Source organism: Drosophila pseudoobscura, chromosome 4 (genome assembly GCF_009870125.1).
Source record: "Drosophila pseudoobscura strain MV-25-SWS-2005 chromosome 4, UCI_Dpse_MV25, whole genome shotgun sequence".
In the NCBI taxonomy this organism is placed as follows: domain Eukaryota; kingdom Metazoa; phylum Arthropoda; class Insecta; order Diptera; family Drosophilidae; genus Drosophila; species Drosophila pseudoobscura.
The window spans coordinates 3,627,400-3,646,887 of record NC_046681.1 but is presented as its reverse complement, the minus strand read 5'-3'; the positions used below and the strand labels follow the sequence as shown (position 1 = coordinate 3,646,887).

At 50.7% G+C, this 19,488-nt stretch overlaps 7 protein-coding genes, 1 long non-coding RNA gene and 1 pseudogene across 9 annotated transcripts; 8 read left to right on the top strand and 1 right to left on the bottom strand.

The window, feature by feature from the left end:
• Positions 1 to 88: 88 nt before the first annotated feature.
• LOC6902713 (uncharacterized) lies at positions 89 to 1,694 on the top strand. The gene is made up of 4 exons (XR_001451445.2): positions 89 to 722; positions 774 to 965; positions 1,032 to 1,474; positions 1,556 to 1,694. It is a non-coding gene; the product is annotated as an uncharacterized lncRNA (long non-coding RNA).
• A 569-nt stretch (positions 1,695 to 2,263) lies between these two features.
• GatC (glutamyl-tRNA(Gln) amidotransferase subunit C, mitochondrial) lies at positions 2,264 to 3,366 on the top strand. The gene has a single exon (XM_002133193.3). It carries the CDS (start codon positions 2,328 to 2,330, stop codon positions 2,772 to 2,774), a length of 447 nt encoding a protein of 148 aa, XP_002133229.2. The 5' UTR covers positions 2,264 to 2,327; the 3' UTR covers positions 2,775 to 3,366.
• PolG2 (DNA polymerase subunit gamma-2, mitochondrial) lies at positions 2,738 to 3,937 on the top strand. The gene is made up of 2 exons (XM_001356202.4): positions 2,738 to 3,464; positions 3,528 to 3,937. The coding sequence occupies exons 1-2, from the start codon at positions 2,771 to 2,773 to the stop codon at positions 3,920 to 3,922; spliced, it is 1,089 nt and encodes a 362-aa protein (XP_001356238.3). The 5' UTR covers positions 2,738 to 2,770; the 3' UTR covers positions 3,923 to 3,937.
• Positions 3,879 to 5,541, bottom strand: Orc5 (origin recognition complex subunit 5). Its single transcript, XM_001356203.4, has 2 exons — positions 4,289 to 5,541; positions 3,879 to 4,219 (listed from the first exon to the last, which is right to left on the bottom strand). Exons 1-2 carry the CDS (start codon positions 5,501 to 5,503, stop codon positions 3,935 to 3,937), a joined length of 1,500 nt encoding a protein of 499 aa, XP_001356239.2. The 5' UTR covers positions 5,504 to 5,541; the 3' UTR covers positions 3,879 to 3,934.
• A 396-nt stretch (positions 5,542 to 5,937) lies between these two features.
• On the top strand, positions 5,938 to 7,760 carry Arpc1 (Actin-related protein 2/3 complex, subunit 1A). 2 transcript variants are annotated; one of them, XM_015181326.2, is made up of 3 exons: positions 5,938 to 6,126; positions 6,192 to 6,467; positions 6,538 to 7,760. In XM_015181326.2, exons 2-3 carry the CDS (start codon positions 6,395 to 6,397, stop codon positions 7,596 to 7,598), a joined length of 1,134 nt encoding a protein of 377 aa, XP_015036812.1. In that variant the 5' UTR covers positions 5,938 to 6,126; positions 6,192 to 6,394; the 3' UTR covers positions 7,599 to 7,760. The 2 variants fall into 2 exon arrangements, with proteins under 2 accessions (XP_015036812.1, XP_001356240.1); XM_001356204.4 differs by lacking the exon at positions 5,938 to 6,126 and having other exon boundaries at positions 6,134 to 6,467.
• An 84-nt stretch (positions 7,761 to 7,844) lies between these two features.
• Positions 7,845 to 8,747, top strand: LOC6902716 (aldehyde dehydrogenase, mitochondrial-like; annotated as a pseudogene).
• Positions 8,748 to 10,123: 1,376 nt separating this feature from the next.
• Positions 10,124 to 10,648, top strand: LOC6902718 (uncharacterized). The gene is made up of 2 exons (XM_015181327.2): positions 10,124 to 10,237; positions 10,305 to 10,648. Exons 1-2 carry the CDS (start codon positions 10,185 to 10,187, stop codon positions 10,594 to 10,596), a joined length of 345 nt encoding a protein of 114 aa, XP_015036813.2. The 5' UTR covers positions 10,124 to 10,184; the 3' UTR covers positions 10,597 to 10,648.
• Positions 10,649 to 11,489: 841 nt separating this feature from the next.
• LOC117183899 (uncharacterized) lies at positions 11,490 to 12,255 on the top strand. Its single transcript, XM_033379258.1, has one exon. It carries the CDS (start codon positions 11,621 to 11,623, stop codon positions 12,209 to 12,211), a length of 591 nt encoding a protein of 196 aa, XP_033235149.1. The 5' UTR covers positions 11,490 to 11,620; the 3' UTR covers positions 12,212 to 12,255.
• Positions 12,256 to 13,465: 1,210 nt separating this feature from the next.
• PolG1 (DNA polymerase gamma, catalytic subunit tam) lies at positions 13,466 to 17,375 on the top strand. Its single transcript, XM_001356205.4, has 3 exons — positions 13,466 to 15,473; positions 15,539 to 16,361; positions 16,425 to 17,375. Exons 1-3 carry the CDS (start codon positions 13,502 to 13,504, stop codon positions 17,089 to 17,091), a joined length of 3,462 nt encoding a protein of 1,153 aa, XP_001356241.4. The 5' UTR covers positions 13,466 to 13,501; the 3' UTR covers positions 17,092 to 17,375.
• Positions 17,376 to 19,488: the final 2,113 nt, after the last annotated feature.

Here is a 19,488-nt window from a genome sequence, read left to right as displayed (position 1 = left end):
CGGTATATTTTAAAATAATCAATAACCACCACTAGCGATCAGCTGTCGCGATTTATCGAAGCCCTGCATCTCAATTGGATTTGTGGGACAGATATTCCCGTGGACGGCCGTTTTGAAGACTAGCGGCGCCCTTGGCGCAACTGTGGCCCACTGCTCCGCCCTGCCTAAGCCCCCAGAAGACGAAATTCATTTCAATTGACTGGGGGTGGAACAGCTGTTCGTCATCTGGATTCTGCCGTGGGGAATGGGGCCTGCTTCACCCCTGCCTGAACAGGCCCCGTGTGCCACCTGCGTGGTGCCTGCCGCCTTCCTTTTGTTATCGCGCCAGGAGCACATTGGGCCGCATCTCGACCGAGTACAGCGAGTGCAACGGAATCACGACGACGAGCGGATACCCTTCAAGGATGTGGGCGTGCGCATCGCCCTAAACGTGTCGGTGGTGGAGCTGTGCATCTTCTGAACTGACCAGAAGACCAAGTGCATCTTCTATGTGCAGCGGATCGTGGACTCGGGACTGATTGGGCCGGACGGCATCGCTGTTAACTGGCTGGGCAGCAACAACTACTGGTCCGATGCGGAGTTTATATTCTGGAGCACCGGGGACATTGATCAAGACGGGCCAGAGCCGCAGCCTCGCCAAGGGCGTGTTCTGCATCACCCCAGCTACGACAGACTGCCCGAATGTGCCGCTGCAGGTGTCCAGCAAGAATATCCGTGCCTAGGTGAAGCTCTCTCTCCTATTCAGCTGTGTTCTAAAACGTTTCCTCTTTTAGCTTCTTGGGCGAACTCGCAGAAGGCGAGGCGTTTGCACTTTTCGACAGATGTCGGCAACCATCGGGCCATCATTCGGGCCCGAAGCGATGGCAATGAGCGTGTGGAGCTGGATGGAGTCACGGCGTTGGCCCTGGACCAACAGTCCGATATACCATGCGTATCGAAGCTATAGACATCAATGGAAAGAACAAGTAAGCAACCAATATGGGGACCCAGCCCTCTGGACACATGTGTAATCTCCTGCTTCCTCTCTACAGAAAAACCTTTGCTACCATGCGTATCCCGCAGGTGAACAACATTGCCGCCTAGGAGGGATTTGTGTACTGGCTGTTGTGTTGTGACAAGACCGGACTGGAGAGGATCACTGTCAACGGAGAGCGTCGTTCCGTAGAGCTGCAGCGTCTGTTTCAGTTAACCGACATCCGGGCCGTGTGGACACCGGATGCGAAAAAGCTACGCAGTCGCCCAAATTGTTTCCACATCTGCATAGCCAGCGGGGTGTGACACGCAGTACTCACGACGTCTGTTCGTGCCCCCGAAAATTTTAAGTGGCGGGAGTAGTGACATGAACAACAACTGTATATCCGCCTCCTGGCGCTGTGATGAAAGGACTGCCCGGCAGGTCTGTTCAGCCGATGACAGCGACAAGATGGCCGACTGTTGCAAGCGGCCAGAAGACTTTCAGTGTCCCATCAACAAGGTGAGAAAGACACGATATCTGCCCAAATTCTTAAACTAACAAAATCCTACTCCACCTTCCGTCAAATATTCCCTTTTAAAGACTTTAAAAATGCAATAGAGATCCTGCCGGATATTGCATTTGAGGTGCAAAGCGACCAAGCTGGAGGTGAAAATGGAGCGAAAAGACTCTGGGTGTGCCAGGTTACCACTTGGCACAATAAAGCAAGGACTAAAAACTAGCCAATCTTGTAGAACATTTATTCATCAATGGCCTAAAATTATGTGGGCAGAACTAAGGGTTTTAGTTAGCCAGAATTATTCAACGGTTTGACGTATTTCGCTAAAACGTTTTTTTAGACAAGATCCAATAAAAGCAAGTGTTTAAATTAAACCAGTCAATTAGGAAATAGGATCATTTATTGGATAAAATGGAGTGGGCATGGCTAAATGTTCTGTCTAGCTAGTAATATTCGACGGAATATCAAAATCGAGGAATATGGTTTCCAATCCTTGACGGATGACGATTAACCCATTGTAAACCAAGGAGGTTTTTTGATCGCACCGAATATGATGAAAATGGAATCATGTTAGCGCAGTTCAGGGTAAAAATATCGGGGGGTTTTTTTTAGTTCAGATGAAAGATGGCATGGATCTACAAGAAGAATCTACAATCGTTAATATTTTCCGCCCTTTACCTTAGGTCGATGAACTGCTTAAAGAGAGGGGCTTAAGAGGGCTAAGTTCGTTTTTTATTGGTATTTTGTACGGTATATTTTTAAGATGAGACGGTATATTTCTGAGGGTCGGACGGTATATTTTAACGATAAATCCGCGGTCACACTGATTCCGGCATCCATTGATGTTTTTCCGAAATGTTGCGTGTTTTAAGTCGACGTTTCTATTGCAAAATTGCAGCCAAAACGAATTTTAAGACTGCCAAATTGGACTTCAAGGAGCTACGGTACGCTACGAAGGTGCCACAAACGCCGGTGGACACAGTCTTTCCAGAGACAACCGCCAACAGAGTGGAGATTGATGCAAAAACCATTCAATTACTGGAGCGCCTCTCCCTGGTGAATCTGGATAGCGAACAGGCATTGGCCACGCTCAACAGTAGCATCCAGTTTGCGGACAAGATAGCCCACATCAATACGGAGAACGTTCGGCCGCTTTACACCGTGCTCGAGAACCAGCAGCTCCAGTTACGCAACGACGAGGTGAAGGAGGGTGACTGTCGCGTGGAGCTGCTGAGAAACGCCAAGGTGACGGACGAAGATTACTACGTCTCGCCGCCTGGCAATATACCGCTGGAACAATGAGTCGTCTAAGTCGCTGCTTCAGGTCTTTGGAATCCGCTGGCTTCTTCCGCGTCCTAGACGACAGCCACGTCGAACTCCTTTCGCACGGGCACGCCTATGCCGATCTGCTGAAACAACAGTGGCTAAGTCTGCGGCCCCTGGCTGCTCATCTGGGCACCAGTCATTCCACTGAAGCCGTTTCCTCGACGCACCTCCAGCGTTTTTCATTTTCCCGCACCGAACTATTCCGTTCCCACTTCCAGCAGCTGGTTCAAGAGCATCCCCGAAAGGCAAAATGTCCCACACTCCTGAAGCATCTGTGCACCTCCTACTCCTGCCAACCCAATCCTTTCCTTAGGCACAAGGCTCCTGTTACGCATTTGATTACCGACTTTTTGGTGGAGCCCTATCGCGCCCTGGAGCACTTCTATAATATGCAGCGCGAGAGCAAGATTTGGTGGATGAGGTACTCCTCGAACCCCAGTCGGTACCGAATCGTTCCCCACGAACTGCCGGAGGAGGCGGATGCCAAAGACTGCCAAGGAATCGACATCATATCCAGCTACGGCAAAGAGGGTAGAGTGGCAGTGGAGCAACTGAGCCTGGTGATGCTCCACGGCGATGATTTCCGACTGCCCGATGCGAGAACGGACCAGTCCCTGCCGCCGGCTGTCATACGATCCGTAATTGGACTGGAAACAGCCACCTGCGGTAAGCACTTGGAATTCTCCATAAAATTTCTTTAAATGGATCGTTAATCTTCCGCTCGGACAGCTCTTCTTCTGGATGGCTGTGACCATGGGCGCGAGACGCAATCCCTACTGCTGAACAGGATGCTGGCACCCTATCAGTGTGGAATAGCCTGCCTGGAGGTCGATCCAGCCCAGGCGGGAGACTTGCGGGACCTTTGCCTTCACATAAAGGACGTCCTCCAGAGGGCAGGGCTGCGCCTGTGCCAGGGAGTGGGATATGCCCTAAGTAAGGATGCTTCCCAATTGACGGAACATGTAGACAAATCAGATATGCTGGGTGTACCTTATACGCTCCTCTTGAGCGAGCAAACTCTGCAAAACGGACTGCTGCAACTGCGCAGCCGGGACACCAGGCTGGCGGAGACCATACACATAAGCGATGTACCCGACTATTTATTGAATATATTTAAACACTGAGAATTGAACCCCCTACATGAAATCGCAAAGATATTGGCGCACGTTGAAGCCGACCACCTTGCCGATGTATAGCACAAACTCGAGGCCCACCGTGCACTGGAGCCGGGCCGAGCCGTCCATGATGTTCTGTTCGCCGGAGACAAAGCTGAGAAGCTTGAGGTGGACCAATGTGGAGATCTGGGACAGCAGGTTGCAGGTGAGGCCCACTTTTTCCTCAAGAATGGCGTAGAAGATGGCCAACAAGCGATCTATGGTAAAGGATTTGGGTCCCAGGGTCGTGGACATCTTCTCCGTAGTCTGGAAAAAAGGTTATTGGACCGTTAAGAAAACACTGAGAAGGGCATAGATGGGTGTGGATGAACGAACCTTGGCTCGGGCATTCACCGTCTGCATTCTCTTGCGCTGCTTTCCATGATGCTTGACGAACAGTCGCTTGTCCTGGTTGGCGGAATTGTGGCTGGCCAGGAATGCGGCAATAAGCAGATATTTGGCGTAGTAGGGCAACTCGAGCGACTGCGCCAGCTTGCGAACGCTCTGATCCTCGATGGGTGCCGATCCTTCCTGCTCTTCCGGAGGCTTTTCTGTTCGCATGTATATCTGGGTGAGCGCGGATCTCAAGGGTCCGGCAATGTGTCTCCACAGCCGGGAGACATCTGTAGACTCCACCGTGCCATCTAACACAGGCTCTAAGTAAATGGAGAAACATTTCCTGGCCGTCAACTGCAGCTCGGGCACGTCTCGGCAAGCCTTGTAGAAGACGCTGAGGAAGAGATTTAGGTAGTTGCTGTAGAAGTCCTCGGTGAGGGCCGCTTCGCAGATCGCGAGGCGCTGGACATCCTTTGAAAATTGCTCAAGGAGGTGCCCTCGCACCTGGAAAAAGTCCGAGCCGAGAATACGCTGGGTCTCTGCCTTGTTGTACTGGGCCAAATGGATGCTGATAACTTCAGTCAGACCCGTTTTGTTATAAAACTTTTCGAAGGGAATCTGGGACAGGAGAATCACACAGAGATTGAGGCTGGTCAGCTGCTGCAGTCTCAGCAGAACGGGTAGAACGTTTGCATCCATGTCTCGCAAGCGCTCAGCATTGTCCACGGCTATCAAGAAGCTCTGGGATCTCCCTCCCTGGTCATGCCAACGACGCAGTTGCTCCACAAACTCCAGCATGTTGTCGGCGCGAACGGATTCCTCTGTGCACTGACGCGGAGCTAGTGTGTCCAGCATATTCTCCAGCATTATTTTTGTGGTATAGCACTCGATGGCATTTAGTTGGGCAATACGAACTCCTTGCTGCCTGCTGCACTCTCGGAGGAATGTTCTGGTCAGGGCTGTTTTCCCCGTCCCACTGTGCCCGAACAGATAGAGGGCGGAAGGATAGTCTTCCCGGGAGTCGCCAATCAGCTCGCCCAGTGTTTTGATTGCTCCCTCCCGGCAGGGAAACAGCGGCTCCAACGCAGCGCAGATATTTTCCATTTGCGATTTGCTTACAAACAGCTGCCGGGGATAAAGCGCGCAAAAGTGCGAGTATTTTCCAGCACTGTAACCGATTGCGCCGGCATGCAAGCGATAGTGGGCCGCAATCATGTTTGAGACCAGTGATGCCAATTTATTATTAGGAAAAAAGCTGTTTTAGCATGGAAAAAAACAAACTGAAACAATTCAGAAAATAACAAAAAAAAAAGAAAACATAATTAATGGTTTTAAACCTTTTGTATTAGAGTGATATTGAATATGCCTTTTACCTTATTTCCATTAACTCATCTAGCCCTGCGGAATTAGCTTCACATTCGCAGTCGTACCACATGAATATATAATTATTAGTCTTTTCGTGTTCTAAGCTGCATTTTTCAAGTCTCCGCAAGCCATACCTATATGTTTGAATACAAATTGGAATATCTTTTCACGGAAAATAATAGTTTTTAGCACACAAGATTTTGTTAGCTTAGCAAAGTCGGCCTGTTTTAGAATCTCTAAATTACCTGGTATGGGCAAATATCGGTAAAAAATAATGATGAATCTGCCACATTTTCATACTCTTCACACATTAAAAAAGCATTTCTAAGAAATCAACAATTCCCGATTCCCGAAATTCGCAAAATTTTCCCGAGATGGCCTCCAAAAAAAAAACCATCAGAAATAGCTAGATCGGCAGCCCTGTTCGAGACATCGAGGGCAGAGTGTGTCGATATTTTTGCAGCTCTATTCGGGTGATTAATTTCTGCACTTTGCATTTTGGAAAGGTTTTTCAATACGTTTGTGTTTATTTCGGCAGGAAATTTGCAGTTCTCCTTCTTTCCAAGGCTAGATTAATCGTGTAGACGGCCCAGAGTCCGCGATTAAAACTAGAGAGAAGCGCCCAAGCAGAAACAACGCCCACTCGGTTCCGTTCCGTTCCCTAACTCGGTCATCAAACTCCGGCGAATCAAAACTACGTGTGTGGTTGGATCTTGCGTTGCGTGCATTTATTCCTCAACAATGGCCGAGACATTCACCTTTGGCACCTCCCTGGCCTCAATAACATGCCACGCCTGGAACAAGGACCGGACGCGTAAGTTTGCTGCCGACCGACGGTTGGGCATTTGGAGCTTACTCATTCATGACTCATTGCTTCCCCACAGAGATTGCCTTATCGCCCAACAACCATGAGATCCATATATACAGCCGCGATGGCAACGACTGGAAGTTGGCCGACGTACTGAATCAGCACGATTTGCGGGTCATGGGCATTGATTGGGCCAAAAACACCAATCGCATCGTGAGCTGCGCAGCCGACCGGAATGCCTATGTGTGGACCCAGGGCGAGGACGGCAAGTGGAAGCCTACGTTGGTGCTGCTTCGAATCAATCGCGCCGCCACATGCGTCAAGTGGTCGCCGGCGGAGAACAAGTTCGCCGTTGGCTCTGGGGCTCGCCTAATCTCGGTCTGCTACTTCGAGTCGGAGAACGACTGGTGGGTGTCCAAGCACATCAAAAAGCCGATTCGTTCCACCGTGACGTCCCTCGACTGGCATCCGAACAACGTTCTGCTGGTGGCTGGATCCACGGACTACAAGGTGCGCGTATTTTCGGCCTTCATTAAGGATGTCGAGGAAGCGCCCACACCCACGCCCTGGGGTAACCGAAAGCCCCTGGGCCAACTGATGGCCGAGTTTAAGAACTCTCTCACCTCCGGCGGAGGCTGGATCAACAATGTGAGCTTCTCCAGCGACGGCAACAAGGTCTGCTGGGTAGGACACGACAGCTGCGTGAGCATTGCAGATGCCACCAATGGCAACACCGTCATACGCCTCCGCACCGGCTACCTCCCCTTCCTGTCCTGCGAATGGGTCTCGCCCAACTCCGTCGTTGTGGCTGGCTATAGCTGTGTGCCGCTCCTGTATAGCCTCACGGCGGACAACAAACTGGTGCTGAGCGGCAAGCTGGACAAGTCGCAGAAGCGGGAGTCCAGCGGAATTACTGCCATGCGCATCTTCCAGTCGATGGACCGCAACATGCGCACGGAGAACACGGACACTGTGGTGGACTCCATCCACCAGAACGCCATCACCAGTGTGCGCATCTATGCTGGGGACAAATCCAGCGCAAGCAAGGTGTCCACCTCGGGCGTGGATGGCCAGCTGGTCATCTGGACTGTGGAGCAGGGCGGCATCAACGGCGGCATGCGCAACCTGCAGATCTAGTGTGTAATATGTTAATATGTATGTTAGAGTGTTGGCCTGGCCAGGTGCGCAGTATTTGCCAAAATGTTTTCCAAAATCGCTTTTCTTATCGTTTGTACCGTGTGAAAGCCGTTTTATATAAATTAACTGAAGAGATTGTTCTTTTCTCGTACTTCCACAATAGTTCCGAAAGTCTGTATATGTGTTTTAAAGTGTTTCCCCTCTATTGAAAAAAGAATAAAATGTGTTTTTATTCTCAAAATCTGCCTAGCGGTAAATTTTTGAATCCTATTCAGCAACAGTCCGACCACAGAGAAGACCCACACTGGCTACCGGCAACACCATCTTCCTAAAGCCAGCTGAGCAGTCAATGTGGCTCATCCAACTGGCATCCGGCCACACGAACCTGAAGCGCGTGACCCTGGAGTTGGGCGGAAAGTTCCCCAACATTATCCTTTCTGACTCTATTCGTAGAGACGGCCCAATTCGGCCTCTTCTTCAACATGGGCCAGTGCTGCTGTGCCGGCTCTCGCACCTTTGTGGAGGATAAGATCTACGACGAGTTCGTGGAGCGCAGTGCAGAGCGTGCCAAGAAGAGGACCGTGGGCAATCCCTTAGATCTGAACACCAAGCAGGATCCCCAGATCAACCAGGAGCAGATGGATAAGATCCTTGGCATGATCCAGCAGGGCGCCAATCTGGTGGCCGGCGGTAGCCGTCTCGAATGCCTTCCCGGCTACTTTGTCCAGCCAACGGTGTTCGCCGATGTCCGAGACAAGATATTCGGGGCCGTCCAGCAGCTGATTCGATTCAAGAAGCTCGACGGGGTCATCGAACGTGCCAACAACTCGGAGTACGACCTTGCCGCCGCTCTCTTCACCAAGGATCTGGACTATGCCAACTAAATTGTCGGTTGCCTGCGTGCCGGCACTACAATGCCCTGGCTGGCCAGGCTTCCTTCGGACGAGAACGGGGAGTATGCACTCTCCAACTACACGGAGGTCACAGAAGAACTCCTAAGAAGGGACTGTCCTGGACAGGGACATTAGCCTTAAGATTCGGATAGTCCGCCCATCATTAGTATTTAAAATCACCTGATTTATATATATATATGTATATATGTACGTATATTTTACTCTATCTAATTATATATAAAGGTTACAATGCCTACCACGCGGGAAAAATATTGTATTGCAGCCCGTATGTCGGTGAATTTATCCGCATCTGTAACGTGGATAAATTTAAGAATATCGTACACATGGGAGGTGAGGATGAATCCACGCAGCTCGAGATCGGAGCTATTGACTCTGCTCAAGTTAAGAGGTGTAGACGATTTCGCGAAGTTCAGCGCCAATAGCTTTTTTAAGTTTAAAACTTCGTTCGAATTAAACTCCTCTAGTTCATTGGGCGTGCTGCTGGTTATTTCTGAAAACTTCTGTTTCCATGTGTTTCGGTCAAAGGTGCTTCCGTAGATTTTGCCTAATCTATCCACCGTATCTTTATACCGCGTGACCAATTTCTTCTTCATATGGACCTCGTCCCACAGGACCGGGAAATAGTTTGCGACATACTGCAGCGACTTCAAATTGGCCCTGCGCCTGTCCGATATTACGCCGCACACATTTTGGGCCAAGCCCAGGTTGAGAATTGAAGTGACTACGACTTTTAGTCCTTCATATATCTCATTGCTGCCCAAAACGTGCACGTCTGTAGGGACCACCTGCAGGTACAGAAACTTGAATTTTGTGCCGTCCATATTTGCAGCTGCAATGGCCAAAGATTTCCAGCGGCTGAGGAGCACCTGTAAATATACTACTTAATATGATATAAAGAGACTGTTAAAGAGGAACTTACTTTGGGTACGTGCCTGAAATGAAACTCATCGAAAATGAGGACAAAAGGCTGCTCCCCGAAAAGTTGCAAGTTTGACACCATGTTGATAAGCCCACAGTTCAGCTCTATCAAGTGGGACTGCCGCTCCACGTATCTGATGGCTCGCCGCACATCGCGTCCACGGGCAGCCAACAGCGGGTGGCGTATGAAAACCTCTTCCAAGTTCATTTTACACCCGACTGAAGTGAACGCGGTCGCAGTCTAGTTGGAAATGGCGACAGTCAAAGTGTAGGTGTTCGTCTGGTCAAATCCCGAGGCGGCTCACAGTGGGCCGAAAACGGTCAATACTGTCCCGTTCTTTCCATGGGTCTTTTGTTTTGTTTCCAACAATATATATAATATCATATATGTAATATATAAAATATATATGTATAAACGCAATTTGAAAATTGTTTAAGCTTGACCCACTGTGCGGCAGTAGATCAGAACTCTTGCTTCTCTTTCGCTCTCATAGCAACGAAAGGAAATTTTGCCATCCTTTTTGTGCTGCTTCCGAGCGCTCGAAGATGAAGATGAAGAATGCTAAAAAATGGCTTACCGCGACAGCGCACAGTGGACGGCACGGTCAATCTCTAGTTTTTCCTATGTTTGCTGTAATTTGGCAACCAAATGGGCCGCTTCACCCACTGTGCAGCAGTCAGATCAGAATTTGCAACGGAAAATTTGCAATCCTTTTTGTGCTGCTTCCGAGCTCGTAGATGAAGAGGAAACATAATGGTGAAAAACGACGCCGCGGATACAGCAAATCTAAGCGGGACCATGGACGGGTGAGTTGTTTGGCCGATTTCGGCGGTAAAAACTCGAATCAAATCTATTTGAATTAACCTTTTTCAGATTGGCGACGCCGGAGAAGGAGCTTGGTTACTCCTTGGGGATTCAAGCAGACGACGCCGTCAAAGGCGTCCTCGTGGGCTTCTGTTGCGCTGTAAGCTGGGATCGCCACTGCAATAGTGAATGGGACAAAAGTGGAGCTGAAGACGCCGTCAAAGGCGTCCTCGTCGCCCTCGTCGGCTGCGCAGCAAGCTGGGAACGCCGCAATAGTGAATGGGACAAAAGTGGAGCAGAAGACGCCGTCAAATGCAGGCAGTGTCGTGGAGGATGCCCCCCATGGATATGCCTTCAGTGAGGATGTACCTTGGGAGGATGCCCCTAATGAGGATGCACCTTGGGAGGATGCCCCTAATAAGGATGCACCTTGGGAGGATGCACCTTGGGAGGATGCCCCTAGTGAGGATGCACCGGCTCCGACTTCGTCGCTTATCAGCTTTTGCGCCTTTCCACCGACTGTAAACACTGGGAAGCCAAAGATGCCCATGGGGTGCCGGCCAATCCAGGCGCATACCCCCTCGTTTGCGCCCAGCAGCGTATTTGGGGCTATAATGGCGGCACCTTCCTCCAACCACTACAGTGCAGTGTCTGAAGTGAATCAGCCCTTTGCGACCAACACGGCTGCCGTCATTTTAAGGGAAGTTGGGGCGACGGCGGTGCTGAAGCGCGTGGGCCGACCGGAGCCCCTGACTCCGAATCTAAGAAGAATTGCCATAAATACCATCGCCGACTATTTCGTTATGAAAAAAATTCCACTGTCGATAAGCAAAAGCCGGAATTTGGATAGAGAACTCTTGATTTTTTTTCCCGGGGATCAGGAAAGCAACTACAAAGTGAGCGATCGGAGCCGAATGTATGTCAGGTACAACAACAGGAAGCGGCTAGAAAAGCACCATGCTAATGTACGACGTAAGCTCATCTGGACCCCAACGACCAATGAACCATTTTCGCCGAAGACATCGGTGGCCTCATGGTCCCAGACACTGCCGGTTGAATTTGACGACGTGCCAGACAATATGGAGTAGAACCAAAAAAATGGATTTTTCTGAAGAATCCTCGTTTAATTTCATTAATATTTCTATCAACATAAGACTTTTTATTTTCAACTTACAAAATTCCTAAAATATATATGAATATCGCCGTAGTGTCCTGATTTTCATAGTTCAATGTGAGGGGATATGGTCCCCCAGCAATGGCAATGCGTATTCTGGCTGCTTTTTTGCCTGTGCAGTGCCCCTTAGTTAGTGGCAGGTACTCATTGCAAGGTCTACATATCTCTTTTGGCTGCGGGGAGTCTAGCGTATACTGTCTGGACAACTTCTATGCCCCTGCGCGGGATAAGCTGCCGCGCTTACTGGAGTATAGCGATCATCGTGCCCCGTCACTGGTGGCACTATGTGGAGGCGACGGAGACATCGCTCAGTCTCAACTACTGGGTGCCTCTCAAGGACGACATGGACCTGGCCCTGGACGAGTTTCTGGTCAACCACATTGTCGAGAGCTTTGTCAAGGGCGAAAGTGAACAGACGAAGCAGTATCTACTGAATCCCAATCAACTGGAGGACATATCCTCGACGCCCAGCGAACTGTATGCCCAGTTCCAGCAGGCCGTACAGAATGCCGAGAGCGAGGAGCACAAACGGAAGCTGTGGGAAACCGATTACTTGACTCAATCCAAATTTAGGGAGCTCCTTGCTAGAGTGCGTCTCACCGTTCGGCACCTGGAGGTGATGCCCAAGGAGGAATACAAGCTCTTGCTGGAGTCCAACTCGAAGCGGCTGCAAACAGAGACGAGAACTGCTACTGAGAGTTGGCCGATCAGCTCCACATTGGAACTGCTCATCAGCAGTATGTGTGCCCCACGCACCATTGCGGGCATGAAACGAGAGTTCTTTCGGAGACTATATACGTGATATTTTTGTTGCATATATGAGATTAAAATCCAAGAAGCCATCAACATGTATGATACAATTGTAAGCAAACGAACGAAAGCCGGAACAGAAACAAAACACAGAGCATTAAATGCCATGACCACCAATCGCCGCTTCTCTACGATCCGGAACTCAACGAAGAGGCCTTGGTTAAACCACAGTGTGGGTATAAATACGGGTGGGATGCGGTTTACCATCCTGGTGGCTTCTGGTTGGGATAGCCGCCTTGCTGTTGGGGAGCATAACTGCCAGGATAGGTGCCATAGTGCCCAGGTGGTGGTCCTTGTGGATAGCGGGGGGCTATACTGACAATCTGCAAATGAAAAGCATTCGCATAAGTGGGGATGCAAATTCCATCGATTATCAGTACTTACTGCCAGGATATGGGAGCGTGGCGTATGGATTGAAGCTCTGGGGCATCGGTGGCGGAACATACGCTGGATATGGAACTCCTGGCTGGGCTGGCATGCCATGTACCTGGATAGGATACGGCATATTGGCAGCAGCTGCCGCAGCCGGTACGCTGGGAGCAGAGCCATGTCAGAGAATGTCTGTCGGATGGGGGCGAAAAAACAAAATGATGTATTATCAAACTTTGTTAGGGAATGACTGTACCTACCGCTGCCACTACCCGAGGTGGAGGCATAGTGCGAGGGCAGAGAGGGCGTAGCCGGGCAAGCTTGTCGGCTCGACGCTGTAGTTAGGTCCTTCATGAGCTCCTCCTTTTCCGTTTTGCGGGCAAACACAAAGTCGCTGATCTTGTTCTGGAATACGACCAGGAGCTGGGTGAGGTCGTTGTAGAATTTAGTTCCCTCCTGGAGATTGCCCGACAGCTCAATGTAGCTATCGTAGGGTGTCGCGCGAGCTGCCACAGCTTCCCGTCTCCGAGACGAAAGCTCCATGGGCGCTCTGAATGTCTGTCACCAGGGACTGCTGACGGTCGACGCTCTCCCTCACCTGCTGCTGCAAAGGATTCAGGACCTGCCCAATGCACGACAACGACAAGGCGGGCTCGTCGATAGCCCCATCCTCACTGAGGCTGATCTTGCCACCGAAGATGGAGCCCTTGTCGAAGGGATCTTTCACTTGGCAACAAAAGCGTTGGGCGCGGGATTTCAAGCCAATAGTGTGACCATCTCCACTCTACGGCACTTTGGCAAAAGTGTTGACATACCGCCACTTCTCTCTCTCTCTCTCTCCCTCTCTCTCTCTCTGGCTCGCTCTTCCCTCTCGGCATGCCTATGTTGGCAGTACGTAAACGATTTGTTTATAATGCAACTCCGCCTGATACGTTCCTATGCCAGCAAACCCAGACGGGAACATTATGCCAGTAGCACCGTCAAGATATATCGCAAGGTAAAACCCCTGCCACAAAAAGCAGCCAAAGCAAAACAGCATCCACAAAATGCAAATGTGGAAGAGGAAACAGCACCCGAGTACTCGGAGAACCTCGTCAAGGTTCAGATGATCTCGCAGAACTTGCACAGGCAAATATTCCCGCAAACATCCCGCCACACATCGGAGGAGCAGAGAGCCGCCGCCAGGCAGTACAAAGTGGAGCTGCACCGCCATGGAGTCGACATCGAGAGCAGTTCGCCAATACCGGATGTGCAGCTGAAGTTGCCCGCGTTGCAGGGGCAGAATATTGAAGAGCACTTCCACAGCATAGCCAAGCAACAGGTGGAACCTTATGAAGAGCTATTGCTGCCCCTGGTGGACTGCCATAAGCTGCCTTCGAGACCGAAACGCTGGGCGTTTCTTGCCGGCTGGACAGCCTACGACCCTGACGATGGCACAGCCACACCCGTCAAGCAGCCCCTGGAAAAGGGCCTCGTCTTCGATGTGGAGGTGTGCGTCTCTGCCGGTCAATCGCCGATTCTGGCCACCGCAGTCAGCACGAAAAGATGGTACTGCTGGGTCAGTCCGAAGCTGACCAAACATCGTTTGGCTGTGCCAAAAGTGGAACCCTGTGATGTGGGCGCGGACTTTGAGCGACCGCACTACACTCTGGATGAGCTCATACCCCTGGGAACTGGGGGACCCGGTCTGGTGGTGGGCCATAACGTTTCCTACGACAGAGCGAGACTGAGAGAGCAGTATCTGATCGAGGACTCTGGCACCCGCTTTGTGGACACCATTTCGCTGCACATGTGCGTCAGTGGGGTGACCAGCTACCAGCGGGCAATGCTCAAATCAAAAAAGGAGCCGGCTCCCGAGGACCTTGGCTGGCTGGAGCAGAGCTCCCTGAACAGTCTCCTCGAGGTCCATCGTCTGTACTGCGGTGGGGAGGCGCTGTCCAAGGAGCCACGGAATATTTTTGTAGAAGGCACACTCGATCAGGTGCGGCACAATTTCCAGTTACTAGTCAACTACTGCGCCGGAGATGTGGAGGCCACTCACCGCGTGCTGCGGGTGCTCTATCCCATGTATGCCGACCGCTTTCCGCATCCTGCCTCCTTGGCGGGCATGCTAGAAATGGGCTCTGCCTATCTGCCGGTCAATTCGAATTGGGAGAGATACATACGCGAGGCCCAGCTGACCTACGAGGATCTCAGCATCGAGGCGAAGTACCACTTGGGACGTCGGGCCGAAGAGGCGTGCTCCCTGCTCTACGATGAGCAGTATCGCAGCAATCTCTGGCTCTGGGACGAGGACTGGGGAGTGCAGCAGCTGAAGCTGAAGCAGCCTCCCAAGCGCAAGCCGTTGCCGAGTGCGGAGCGTGAAGAGTCCGACCTATCCACTGAGCAGCGGCGCCTCTATGCCAAGTTCCAGCACCTATACGATCAGCGGTCCTTGCTCCCGGCTCGACGTCCCCTGCTTCCAGGCTATCCCCAATGGTACCGCAAACTGTGCCGTAAGCCTCCCACTGGCCACAAGACTGACGACGGCGAGCAGGAGGATGAACAGTGGACTCCAGGCGCCAGCGAGATCAGCACAGGTATGCAGATTGCCCCTAAGCTGCTTTCCCTCTGCTGGGAGGGATATCCCCTTCACTACCAGCGGGAACACGGCTGGGGCTTCCTGGTTCCCTTTCGCAGCGATGCAGCGGGAGTGGATCGAATCCCAATTAAAGAGCTGCTAGAACGCTGTGCCGTACCAGAGTTTGCGCGGCAGTGCGCCTCCGCGGCGGAGAGCGATCTGGCATTCGCCATGCTGCCGGGACAGCTAGAGGAACATCTGGCAAAGAGGCAGCACTACAAGAAGCTCTCTCAGAAACAGCAGCGCCTAGAGACCCAGTACCAAGGTGCGTCTGAACCTAACTAAGCATATGAATGTCCTTATTTAAATGTATTTCTGTACGACTTCCAGGTTCTGGCGTGTGGTGCAATCAGGTGCTGGACGATTGCTGCTTCTTTCTGAAGCTGCCGCACAAGAACGGCCCGTCGTTTAGGGTGGGAAATCCGCTGTCGAAGGACTTCCTCAATAAATTCTCGGATAATGTGCTCACCAGTGGCGATCCCTCGTGCCAGGCTGCGGCGCGAGTCATCGACATTGCCCGCATGATGTCCTACTGGCGCAATAACCGAGATCGCATCATGGGTCAAATGGTGGTCTGGCTGGAGAAGGAGTACCTCCCGTCAGAGCTGGTAGTTGGTGGCAATGGTGGGAAGTCCTACGGCGCCATTTGTCCCCAAGTGGTGGCCTGCGGGACCCTGACCCGACGTGCCATGGAGCCCACCTGGATGACGGCCTCCAATTCGCGTCCGAATCGCCTGGGATCGGAGCTCCGTTCAATGGTGCAGGCCCCACCGGGATACAGGTTGGTGGGCGCCGATGTCGACTCGCAGGAGCTTTGGATAGCCTCTGTGCTGGGCGATGCCTACGCCTGCGGGCAGCACGGAGCGACGCCCCTGGGCTGGATGACGCTGAGCGGCAGCAAGGCGAATGGCAGCGATATGCACTCCATCACCGCCAAGGCCGTGGGCATCTCCCGTGACCACGCCAAGGTGATCAACTATGCGAGGATCTATGGAGCTGGTCAGCAGTTTGCCGAGACCCTGCTCCGTCAGTTCAATCCCACGTTCAGTGCATCGGAGGCCAAGGCTAAGGCCATGAAAATGTTCGCCATCACCAAAGGCAAGCGAGTGTATCGTCTCCGCGAGGAGTTCCACGACGAATTAGAGGACAAAGCGTAAGAACTAAAATACCAGCGAACCGATGATCCTCCTGTTAACAGTTAACCCTTCCCCCCCAGATACAGCGGCTATGAGGCCTCTCGTTTGGCCCTGCAGCGAAATCGGACCTTGGGCGAGGTCTTCCACCGTCCAAACTGGCAGGGGGGCACAGAGAGTGCCATGTTCAATCGTCTGGAGGAGATTGCCACGGGAGCTCAACCGAAGACTCCCTTTCTCGGCGGCCGACTTAGTCGTGCGCTCGAGTCGGACGGCGGGCCAGAGCAGGAGCAGCGCTTTCTGCCCACCCGCATCAATTGGGTGGTGCAGAGTGGTGCCGTCGACTTTCTCCACCTGATGCTCGTCAGCATGCGCTGGCTGATGGGACCACACGTCCGCTTCTGCCTCAGCTTCCACGACGAGCTTCGATATCTGGTGCAGGAGGACATGGCTGCCAAGGCGGCCCTGGCCATGCATATCACTAATCTGCTCACTCGCTCCTACTGTGTGTCCCGCATCGGCCTCAACGATCTGCCCATGTCCGTGGCCTTCTTCGCCTCGGTAGAGGTGGACACGGTGCTCCGGAAGGAGTGCACCATGGATTGCCAAACTCCTTCCAATCCGCATGGCCTGCGCATCGGGTATGGCATCCAACCGGGCCAGAGTTTAAGCGTAACAGAGGCCATTAACAAGGCCGGTGGCAGTGATGTGAGTCAATGGCCATGGATCAGGCAGCAGAAACAGCAGTAGTGTCCCACTTCAGTGTTATCTGTTATCCACCGAGCAATGGAAATCAATTCAATTCAGAACTCAGGATTTTTTCATTAAGAATTAGTTTATAATGTTGCGACGGAGCATTACATTTTTTCATTTTTATTTCATCTTTCATAAATTGTAAGCCAATTCCCAACTATTTGCTAAAAAAAGGGAACCTTTTGTTGCAACAACAAACTCCAAAGATACATATTGTTACTTTTATACGGTTCGTATTTTCCGGGTTGAGAATATAAAAAAGAGAGTACTTACATTCACCATACATAAAGACTTTATTAGATTGGGAACTTTACGTGTTGTTCCAAACAACTGCAAGACTGCATATTTCTGATATAATCCGGCAAGACAACAATAGTCATCCTACTCAACCTTCATTCGTTACCTACGCCTAATCTTGTTCGTCCCGAACAAGTCCCAAGTCTCCTTTAGTCACGTTTAGTTTCACTCTTCGGTTGGTTTTTTTTTTATGCGATACACCACATCTTTGATTTGTTTTATGATTGCCTGTAGCCTCGAGGATAATCCTCTCTTCCTTTGTGGATTATAAAACAGCACCAAATCGCCATTGTGAACAGCTTGAAGATGGGATTTTTTTCGCTCTTCTCTCCCTGGAGCACCTCCAGCACCTTGAACAGCTCTGCAGTAGTTTCGGATATAGCGGCATTGGCCACCCAAATGTCCTCCACCAGGGTCTTCAGGTCGCTGATCTTCTAAGGCCATACGATCATAGCGCGCTGTTCCAGCTCCGGTCTTTTATCTTTACATAGCTTCTTCTCCGCTTTCTGCACCCTCTGCAAGAATTTGAAGCAGATTTGGGAGCCAATCTGATCTTAGGTATCTGCTGATGCTCGGTATCCAAGAACACTCCATGCTCTGCAGTAAGTTTATTGCCAAGCGCTTCCAAATCTGCATCAAACTCTTGCATGGAACGTTGACTGACCATCTCCCGCCCGAAGACCGGAGTTCGTTATACCAGCGCGTTTTGGCGGTGGCATCTCCTGTGCCAACTTATTGGGAACTTTCACCGGGAAGTTCACGTCGCCAAAATTCGTCGACTGGGTCTTTTGGAAGGAGGAGCTGTTCGAGGGAGTTGTAATTTTGATGCCGGCGCCATGACTGTTATAATCCTGAGTGCTTCCATAGTTGCTGACCAGGACCTGTCCCTCGAGGTCATAGGAGAAATCACAATCTTTCTTAGTTTCATTGCCCTGCATTGTCTAAATTAAATCGCTACTTAGGCTGCCATTGCATATGTGACTTATCCACGCAACTTTCGGGACCGTCTTCCTCAAGTCGATCCTTGTCGACGGTGGCTGTTTCCGTTGCCGGTCGCACAGCAGTTGTTCTCACTAGAGTCGAGGTTGAACAGGGCGGCATATGGTCTTCCCGACGCTGGCGATCCTTCATGCGATTCTCCACACTAAGCTGGGAATGAAAGGTCAATACCCGCGACTCGTTTTTTACTTTTGAGTCTACACAGCAGCTTAGAGAGGATACACATGCAGATCAGCAACATGGGTTATGGGCGCGACACTAGCTTCAAATTACAAGAGTGTCAGCTAGTTCAGCCTGGGGTCCCCTATTCAAAGATTGCACGTTCTGTGCAAGAATTGGCGGTTCTCAGAAATTAGAACATCTTATATCTTCTAGTTCCTGGACATTTTTGTTATTTCAAATTTTTGTATTTTCACCTTCAGTTAAATACATTCATGTAAATTAGAAGAGAACTTGTGATCGTTCTGTGAAAAATTCTATGGTTTCGAGGAAAGGCTATGCAGAAATCGTTGCACGTAACGACGGAAATGCTCCAGAAGTAGAATATTCACCTCCCGATAATTTCAGAGTAAAAGGTTTCTGGTAATCATCGACAATCTTTACACCGAAATAATACGCCCAAATGTTTCGGAAAGATATGCATTTCGAATTAACTTTTCTCTAAGTGATGAAGTCCTACGTGAACTCCAGATACACCGATGTAAAAAAGTCAAACAACGAACAGGAGTTGTTGAAAGAGCTACAATGCGGCAAGAGTGCCTAGACATGTTGGCTGAATCATGCATTGAATCAGTTGTAGTAAAGAACCTTTTGATAAAAAAATAGACGGAATTGACGAACAAAAATTTAGGAAACAACATGTTTAAAATTTAAAATAAATTAAAAACACAAATGTTTTGAAAAGTTATGTTTGTTTTTTCAAGTAAAATTTCAAGAAGAAAAGGGCGTGGAATAAAAAGAATGGCTCCAAATTGATGGTTGCCCCGCTGAGTGTTGATCCGGGCCTGGCGGTATCACGTTGGATACTGCCACCGGTGCACCGGTACTATTGCTGGCGCTGGTGTCGTCCATAATGCTGGCTGCGGAACAAAGAGTTGT

Excerpts from the sequence above, each read along its gene's own strand:
- GatC (XM_002133193.3), top strand. The coding sequence starts at position 2,328 with ATGTTGCGTGTTTTAAGTCGACGTTTCTATTGCAAAATTGCAGCCAAA.
- LOC117183899 (XM_033379258.1), top strand. The coding sequence starts at position 11,621 with ATGCCCCTGCGCGGGATAAGCTGCCGCGCTTACTGGAGTATAGCGATC.
- LOC6902718 (XM_015181327.2), top strand. The coding sequence starts at position 10,185 with ATGGTGAAAAACGACGCCGCGGATACAGCAAATCTAAGCGGGACCATG. Across the intron at positions 10,238-10,304 it reads CTAAGCGGGACCATGGACGG|ATTGGCGACGCCGGAGAAGG; the intron begins GTGAGTTGTTTG and ends AACCTTTTTCAG.
- PolG1 (XM_001356205.4), top strand. The coding sequence starts at position 13,502 with ATGCAACTCCGCCTGATACGTTCCTATGCCAGCAAACCCAGACGGGAA. Across the intron at positions 15,474-15,538 it reads CCTAGAGACCCAGTACCAAG|GTTCTGGCGTGTGGTGCAAT; the intron begins GTGCGTCTGAAC and ends TACGACTTCCAG. Across the intron at positions 16,362-16,424 it reads GACGAATTAGAGGACAAAGC|ATACAGCGGCTATGAGGCCT; the intron begins GTAAGAACTAAA and ends CTTCCCCCCCAG.
- Arpc1 (XM_015181326.2), top strand. The coding sequence starts at position 6,395 with ATGGCCGAGACATTCACCTTTGGCACCTCCCTGGCCTCAATAACATGC. Across the intron at positions 6,468-6,537 it reads CTGGAACAAGGACCGGACGC|AGATTGCCTTATCGCCCAAC; the intron begins GTAAGTTTGCTG and ends GCTTCCCCACAG.
- PolG2 (XM_001356202.4), top strand. The coding sequence starts at position 2,771 with ATGAGTCGTCTAAGTCGCTGCTTCAGGTCTTTGGAATCCGCTGGCTTC. Across the intron at positions 3,465-3,527 it reads ACTGGAAACAGCCACCTGCG|CTCTTCTTCTGGATGGCTGT; the intron begins GTAAGCACTTGG and ends CCGCTCGGACAG.
- Orc5 (XM_001356203.4), bottom strand. The coding sequence starts at position 5,503 with ATGATTGCGGCCCACTATCGCTTGCATGCCGGCGCAATCGGTTACAGT. Across the intron at positions 4,220-4,288 it reads CGGTGAATGCCCGAGCCAAG|ACTACGGAGAAGATGTCCAC; the intron begins GTTCGTTCATCC and ends CCTTTTTTCCAG.